This window comes from Muscardinus avellanarius, assembly GCF_963383645.1.
Source record: "Muscardinus avellanarius genome assembly, chromosome: 7".
In the NCBI taxonomy this organism is placed as follows: Eukaryota; Metazoa; Chordata; class Mammalia; order Rodentia; family Gliridae; genus Muscardinus; species Muscardinus avellanarius.
In genome coordinates, this window is record NC_137793.1 from 12,577,891 (window position 1) to 12,586,732 (window position 8,842).

General features: G+C 49.9%; 1 protein-coding gene across 2 annotated transcripts in view; it reads right to left on the bottom strand.

Annotated features, from left to right (window-relative positions):
- Positions 1 to 8,205, bottom strand: part of PWWP2A (PWWP domain containing 2A) — a gene marked incomplete at both ends in the record, with an annotated part of 41,095 nt that extends 32,890 nt beyond the window's left edge. For both annotated transcript variants that reach the window (XM_080699559.1, XM_080699558.1), the window contains one exon: positions 7,640 to 8,205. In XM_080699559.1, the coding sequence (XP_080555685.1) occupies positions 7,640 to 8,205 (566 nt within the window). The remainder of the gene's footprint in view (positions 1 to 7,639) is intronic.
- Between the last annotated feature and the right edge of the window lie 637 nt (positions 8,206 to 8,842).

The following is an 8,842-nucleotide window of genomic DNA, read 5'->3' on the forward strand; positions in this document are numbered from 1 at the left end:
AGCTGAGACCAAGCCGGGCGTGGTGACGCATGCTTGTAATCCCCGAGCTTGGGAGGCTGAGACAGGAGGATCACACAGGTTCAAAGCCAGCCTCAGCTACTTAGTGAGGCTCTCAGCAACTTAGTGAGACCCTGTTTCCAAATATAAAATAGGTCTGGGAGCATAGCCCAGAGGTAGAAAGCCTCTGGGTTCCACCCCCAGTACCACCAAACAAACAAACAAAAAAACAAACAAACAAAAAACCCTGAGATCCATCTCAAGCATCACTTAAAAAAAAAGTTAAGTGCAAATTATAAAATATACTGGCCAATCACTTTTTATTTAAATTATGAAAATAGGATTCCCAAGTCAGGCAAGGTAGTCCACACTGGTAATCCTAGTACTTGGGAGGCTGAGACAGGAGGATCACAGGTTTGCAGCCAGCCTCAGCTACTTAGTCAGGCCTTTTGCAACTTAGTGCGACTCTGTCTCAAAATAAAGAATAAAGAATAAAAAATAGGGCTGGAGGTGTATCTCAGAGGTAGAATGGCCCTGGGTTCAATCCCCAATACCACCAAAAAAAAAGATTCCCAACTAAACTAAGCTGAGTGTGGTGACACACTCTTGGAGGACTTGGGAAGCTGAGACAGGGAAGCTGAGACAGGAGGATTGCAGGTTCAAGCAAATTCAGCCTCCGGAAGCTAACTCTCACCAAACTAGCAAGACTCCATTTAAAAAATAATAAAAAGACCGGGCGTGGTGGAGCAAGCTTGTAATCCCCTCGCTTGAGAGGCAGAGACGGGAGGATCCCCCAGGTTAGAAGCCAGCTGTGCACGCTGGCTTAGGAGACCCTGTTTCCAAATAAAAATGTAAAAATAGGTCTGGGAGTGTAGCCCGGAGGTAGAAGGGCTTCCAGGAACCCCAGTACCACCAAAAATAAAATAATAAAAAAATAATAATAATAAAAAGCCGGGCAGAGTGGTGAATGCTTGTAATCCCAGCACTTGGGAGGCTGAGACAGGAGGACTGCACAGGTTCGAAGCCAGCCTCAGCTATTTAGTGAGGCTCTCAGCAACTTAGTGAGACCCTGTTTCTAATAAAATATATTTAAAAAAAAAAGTAGGTAAGCTGGGTGTGGTGGCAGACACTTGTAATCCCCGCACTTGGGAAGCAGAGACAGGAGGATCGCGCAGGTTCAAAGCCAGCCTACCTGGCTTAAGAGACCCTGTTTCCAAATAAAAATATAAAATATAGGTGTCTGGGAGTGTAGCCTGGAGGTAGAAAGGTTTCCAGGAACCCCAGTACCACCAAAAAATAAAAATAATAAATAAATAAACAAACAAACAATGATAATAAAAATAAATGCTTGTAATCCCAGCAATTTGGGAAGCAGAGACAGGAGGATCACGCTTCACAGAGAGCCTCAGCTACTACTTAGTGAGGTCCTCTGCAACTCAGTGAGACCCTGTTTCAAAATATAGAATAAAAAATCGGGCTGGAGGTGTATCTTGGAGGTAGAATGCCCTTGGGTTCCATTCCCAATACAAAAATAAAACCCCAAAACTGAAGAATGACAAGTAGGGCTGGGGGTGTACTTGGAGGTAAGAGTGCCCCTGTGTTCAATCCCCAGTACTGCAAAAAAAAAAAAAAAAAAAAAAGAAGAGCTCTTATCTGGGCATGGGGGCGTGGTGGTGCACACTGGCCTGTAATCCCCACTCCTACTTGGGAGGCTGAGAGAGGAGCAGATTGGAGGTTAGCCTAAGTTACTTAAAAAAGAGACTGTGTATGAGCCGTGCGTGGTGGTGTACGCTTGTAATCCCAGCATTTGGGAGGCTGAGACCGGAGGATCGTGGTTTGTGGACAGCCTCAGCTACTTAGTGAGGCCCTCCGCAACTCAGTGAGATCCTGTTTCAAAATAAAGAATAAAAAATAGGGCTGGGGTGTAGCTCGAAGGTCCAGTGCCCCTGGGTTCCATCCCTAACGCCCCCCACGAAAAAAAAAAAAAGAGACTGTTTCAATATATAAAAAGATGGGGATGTGGGTTCCATCCCTACTACAAAAAAAAATTAAAAATTTAAAAATACAGGGCGGGGCCTTGGAGACAGCATGCTCCAGGTTCAATTCCCCAGTAAACCCCCCAGCAAAGAACCATTCCTCCCCGCCAGATCGAAGGACTGATGGCTCATGGCTCCCGAGATCCCAGCTACTATAGTCTTGGCTACTTGGGAGGCTTCGCACTGCTTGAGCCCAGGAACTGGAAGCCAGCCTGGTCAACAGAGCAAAACCCTGTTACTTACAAAAGAAAAAAAAGGCCAGCTATGGTGACACAGATCTGTAATTCTAGTACTTTACCACCTAAGGGTCACAGGTTCAAGGTCAGCATGCAAGATATTAGGGAGGTGTGTGTGTGTGTGTGTGTGTGTGTGTGTGTGTGTGGGTGTGTATGTATCTGGGTTTGTATATAGAACTGAGGGATTGAATCCAGGGGCATTTTAGTTTTTATTTTGAAGCAAGGTCTTACTAGGTTGCTGAGTATGTCTAAATTGCTGAGGCCAATTATGAACCTGTGATCCTCCAGCCTCAGTCTCCCGAGTACTGGGATTATAAGCATGCACCACTATGCCCGGTAGGAGAGCTTATTTCAAAATAAAAAATTGAGCCAGGTGTGGTGGCACATGCCTGTACCCTCAGTACTTGGGAGACTGAGACAGGAAAACCACAGGTTTGAGGACAACCTCAGTAACTTAGCAAAGCTCTTAGTAATTTAGCAAGACCCTGTTTCCAAATAAAAAATAAAAAGGGCTGGGGAGTGTAGCTGAGGTAGAATGTCCCCAAGTTTAATCCCAAAATAAATAAATATTTTAAAAGTAGGTTTAGGGGTATAGCTCAGAGGTAGAATGTCCCTGGGTTCAGTTCCTAGTAACACACACACACACACATACACATAAAAAAAACTTCAACTATAGAAATCACAAAGCACTGTTAGCAAAACAGACCAGCCCGTAACCAATTCTGTACCACGTGGGGGGACTGCCACCTCAAACAGAAAGCACCATCATCCCATCCCCAAACACTTACCTTTCGCACCTTTCTTTTGCAGATTTGAAATTCAGATTCTCACAGTCACTGGCCTCTCCTGTTTGCTTCAATAGCACACACACTCAAGCACATCAGTACAAATATACTGGCTTTATTCTGCTCTCCAACTATGAAAACAAAATGCAAAAATCCTAACCCCAAACTAATCTTTAGTCAAAAACCTTGCCACGCAGGGTGGTCCATGCCAATAATCCCAGCTACTTCAGACTAAGGCAGGAGGACTACAAGTTCAAGGCCAGCCCTGGCAACTTAATGGGCACTCAAAATAAAAAGGGACACCCACACTGGGCGTGGTGGAGCAGGCTTGTAATCCCAGCATTCGGGAGGCTGAGACCGGAGGATCGCGGGTCGCAGACAGCCTCACCTACTTAGTGAGGCCCTCTGCAACTCAGTGAGACCAGGTTTCAAAATAAAGAATAAAAAATAGGGCAGGGGGTATAACTCCGAGGTCAAATGCCCCTGAGTTCCATCCCCAGATCCGCAAAAAAAAAGGGGGGGGCACCCCTGGGTTCAATCCCCAGCAAACAAACAAACTGCTGAATGCAGTGGCTGTGATCCCGGTACTTGAGTGGCTGAGACTGGAGAATCACAGGTTCAAGGCTAGTCTCAGCAATTTAGGAAGATCTCGTTTCAAGCCGGGAATGGTGACACACGCTTGTAATCCCAGCATTTGGGAGGCTGAAAAGGGAGAATCGTGGTTCGAGGACAGCCTCAGCTACTTAGTGAGATCCTGTTTCAAAACAAAGAATCAAAAAATAAGGCAGGGGGTGTAGTTCGGAGGTTGAATTCCCCTGGGTTCCATCCCCAGACCTGAAGAAAAAAAAAAAAGAAAGAAAGAAAGATCCTGTTTCAAAATAAAAAAAAAAAAAAAAACTCAGCCAGGCATGGTGGCACACACTTGTAATTCTAATACTTAGGAAGCTGAGATAGGAGGATCACAGGTTCATGGCCAGCCTCAGCAACTTAGTGAGACCCTATTTCAAAAATAAAATAGGGCTGAGGATGTACCTCAGAGGTAGAATGCCCTTGGGTTTAATCCCGCGTGCCACCAAAGAAAAAAAAAAGATTCCAGCTACTTGGAAGGGTAAAGCAAGAGGATTGCAAGTTCGAGGACAGCCTGGACAATTTTGCAAGACATATCTCAAAACAAAAATTTTCTTAAAGGGCTAGAGGTGTAACTTGGAGGTAAAATGGTCCTGGCTACAAACCCCAGTACCAATAATAAATAAGGCTAGAGGTATAGCTCATAGGGGAGCACTTGTGTGAGGCCCTGGTTCCAAAACCAGTACTTCTCTCTCTCTCTCTCTCACACACACACACACACACACACACACACACACACCCCTAAAAAATGTATTATCAGTAGCCAGGTGTGGTGGCACTTGCCTGTAATCCCTATACTTGGGCAGCTGAGACAAGAGGATCAGTTTTAAGACCCGCCTCAGCAACTTAGTGAGACCCTGTTTCAAAATAAAAAATCAAAAGGAGTACGGGTGTAGCTCAGAGGTAGAATGCCTTTGAGTTCAATCACATACACACACCAAAAAAAGAAAAAGATCAAATAAACTACAGCCAGGCATGGTGGTTAAGATAGGATCACAGGTTGGAAAACAGCCTCTGCAATGTACCTAGACTCTCAGCAACTCAGCAAGACTCTGTTTCAAAATAAAAAAATAGGGCTGAGGGTGGGGCTCAGAGGTAGAACCCCTGGGTTCAATCCCCAGTACCAAGAAATAAAAAAGAATAGAGCTGGGGTGTAGCCTAGAGGCGGAAGGCCTCTGAGCTCAATCCAAAAAATAACCCAGTACAGAGTAACTGTAAAGACTCTTCTTCCCTCAAGCACCACGCTTCAATACAAAATCTAACTAAATGCCGCTTCCAAACCATCAGTGTGTGCTGTTGCAGGAAACAGAGTGGAGAGCCGTGAATGGGAGTCTCTGCACTTCATATCTGCAAAAGAAGAGAACACAGAGGTTAACTCGAGACTTAGAGCAGACCACCTTCAATTTCTTTAATCTGTTTAAGCTATGCCCATGTACATTTTAAGTAAAAAAAAAAAACAAAACAAAAAAAAAACACTAGTGCAGGGGTCAGTAGGTAAACTCAACATTCAACATTCTACTCCTTAAAACGAGCATTTCCCAGGCTGTCGAGGTGTAGCTGGAAGTGAGCCGGGCGTGGTGGCCCACACTTGTAATCCCCGCGCTTGGCAGGCTGAGACAGGAGGAGCGCACAGGTTCAAAGCCAGCCTCAGCTACTTAGTGAGGCTCTCAGCAACTTAGTGAGACCCTGTTTCCAAATAAAATATAAAATAGGGCTGGGAGTATAGCCCGGAGGTAGAAAGCCTCTGGCTTCCACCCTCAGTACCACCAAAAAAAAAAAAAAAAAAAAAAAAAAAAAAAAAAAAAAAAAGAAGAAGGCTGGAAGTAGAATTTCAAGTTTGAAGCCAGGCTGGATAATTTTAGTTGAGACCCCGTATCAAAATAAAAAGGGTAGCCAGGCGTGGTGACACACACGTGTATTCCCAGCGCTTGGGAGGCTGAAACAGGAGGATCGCACAGGTTCAAAGCCAGCCTCAGCTACTTAGGCTCTCAGCAACAATGTAGCCTGAAGGTAGAAAAGCCCCTGGGTTCCACTCCCAGTACCACAAAAAAAAAAAAAATGAAAAGGGTAAGGGAGCCAGGCATATTGGTGCACGCTTGTAATCCCAGTACTTGGGAGGCGGAGACAGGAGGATCACAGGTTCGCGGCCAGCCTCAGCTACTTAGTGAGACCCTGCTTCAAAATAAAGAATAAAAAAATAGGGCTGCGGATTTAGCTCAGAGGTAGGATGTCTCTGGGTTTCTGGGTTCAATCCCCAGTACAGGAAAAAAAAAAAAAAAAAAAAAAAAGAAGAAGAAGAAGAAGAAGAAGAAGAAGAAGAAAAAGAAAAAAGAAAAGGCTAGAAAATATCCCTCAGTAGTGCTTCTGAGCTAAATTCCCAGGGCGGGGCGGGGGGGGGGGAAATGACATGCATTTGAGCTTGATGTGGTGGCACACCCCTGGAATCCCAGTACTCCCAAAGCCAAGACAGAAGACCAAAGGTTTGAGGACATCCTCAGTCATTTAGGCAGATTCTCAGCAACTCTGCAAGACAGTTTCAAATAAAAAAGCAAAAGGGTTGGGATATACCCTGGAGGAAGAACGTCACTGGATCCAATCCCCAGTACCACAAAAAAAGAAAAAAGAAAAACCATTGGGAGTGGTGGCCCAGGCTTGTAATCCCAGCACTTGGGAGGCTGAGACAGGTACTAAGTGAGGCCCTCTGCAAATTGGTGAGACCTGTTTCAAAATAAAGAATAAAGCCGGACGTGGTGGCACACGCTTGTAATCCCAGCACTTGGGAGGCTGAGACAGGAGGATCGCAGGTTGAAGCCAGCCTCAGCTACTTAGTGAGGATCTCAACAATTTAGGGAGACCCTGTTTTCAAGTATTAGGGAGACCCTGTTTTCAAGTAAAGTATAAAATAGGTCTTGAGAGTGTTGCCTGAAAGTGGAAAGCCTCTGGGTTCCATCCTCGGCACCACTAAATAAATAAATAAATAAGTAAGAATGAAAAGCAGGGTTGGGGTATTGCTGAGAAGTAGAACGCCCCTGGGTTCATTCTTCGGTATCACAAAAAAATGAAACTGCCTGCGGCATTACAACACCTGAGAACTTTGATGCCACACTACCTTGACATTTAAGGCTAAAAAAATTTACTACACATCGCGAGGAATGGTGGCGCACATTTGTAATCCCAGTACTTGGAAGGCTGAGACGGGAGGATCGCAGGTTCGAGACTAGCCTCAGCAACTCAGTGCAGAGGGTAAATCAGGCTGGGGGTATATGTCAGAGGTAAGACGCCCCTGGGTTCAATCCCCACTACCACAAAAAAGCATGCATATTACATATACATATATGCACGCGCGCACACATACACACACACACACCTCCCATTTCTTCGTGTATTTCTTCCAACTATCATTAAAATCAGCAAGTGTGCTTCCCTATGTAACAGTTACCTTACTTTCCAACAGTAAGAGCAACAGTTAAAGAAAAAAAAAAAAAGTCCGCTATAACCAACGCTCTTCCCCTTTCAGGCAGCAGCGACGGGCACCCTTTGCGGAACCCCGATGCACACACCCCCTTTCTCCAACCCCGCTGCAGTTAAAGGTTAGTTCGAGGGCAGCATGTGCCTTCCTCCAGCATCTCTCCGCCCAGCATCCTGTCCTCCACAAAAACCCACCTGCACTCTGCACTAGCCCACCCGCCCCGCGGTGGAGGAGCCGCGGCCAGGAGGGCGTCGAGATCCCGGGCCGGTCAGCGCCCGAGCCCCACCTGCCCCGCGGGCGCCCACCTGGGGCAGGCGGGGACCGCCCCCTCCGGGCCTGGGGCGCGCGGCGCGGGGCTGCCGGGGTGCGGGGTGCAGGGTGCGGGATGCGGGGTGCACGGTGCGGGGTGCACGGTGCGGGGTGCACGGTGCGGGGCGCGCTCTCCCCGGGGACCCAGCGGGCGCGGCGTGCCGGCGGCGCGCGCGGTACCTTTTGGACAGATCCATGAGGACCCCGGAGAAGAGCTTCTCTCCGAGGCGGAACGACACGACGAGCGCGTCCTCGATGATGTGGTCCAGCGTGACCCGCACCTCGGCGCCCGGGATGAGCTGCGACACGGCCGGGCCCCCGCCGGCGGGCGGCGCGAGCGCCGGGGCGGCGGGCGGGGGCCGCGGGGGCTCGGCGGGCGGCGGCGGCGGCGGCGCGGGGCCGGGGGGCAGGGCGGGCCCGCCGGGGGGCGAGGCGGCCGCGGGCTCGGCCGGCCGCGCGGGCGGCTGCTCGTCCGCCTGCAGCTCCGGCGCCGCCGCCTCGGGGCTGCGGGCGGGCTCCCCCGGCGGCGGCGGCGGCGGCGGCAGCGGCGGCTCGTCGGCCCGGGGGGCGGCCGGCTGCCCGTCGGCCTCGCCGTCCGGCACCGACGCCTCGGTGGCGGTGACCGGGAGGGGGTCCGCGCCGGCCTCGCTGCCGGGGATGGGCTCCATCTCCGGCTCGGCCTCGCCGGCGCCCCCCTCCCCGGGGGACGCCGCGGTCGCTGCCGCCTCTGCAGCCACGGCCGCCATTTTCTTCCTGGCTTCTCCCTCCTCCGACTCGGGCGGCAGCGGCGGCGGCGGCAGCGCTGCTGGGTTCCCTAGGCCTTCCCCTCCCTCCCGCGAACAGTTTCGTCCCGCCCTTTCCCTCATGCTCGTTATTGGCACCGCGCCATTGGCTCGATCCTACACCCCTCCCGCGCTCGGGCTATTCCATTGGCTAGATGCGGACGTCTGTCATCCACTAAGTCCGGCCCCCTCCAGCACAGTCGGAACTTCTCATTGGCCAAGAGAGTTGTCAAATGTCGAATCGGAGAGGCGGGGTGAGGGGCGGGCTCAAAGGGGGCGGGGGAAGTCACAAAAGCCGAACTCTATACTTCTCTCCTCTTTCTACTGGCTGGAGGGGAGAATACGGTTTTCTGGTTGGCTTGTGCTCCTGCCCTTTATCAGCCTGGTCTTCGGAGGTGGGAGAAAGGCAGGGATCGCGAGGTGTGCCCGTTCTTTCAAAGACCACCGAGGGGAGGAGTAACGGGAGAATGCGGGAGGGGGACCACTTCCCAAGAATCCCTGCGCGGAGATCCTTAGAATAAATGTTATTTCTAGGCGCGGACCTGCTTGCGGCCGAGTGTGGGCACGACAAGCTTCTTTGGGAAAGATAACTAAAGTTTGA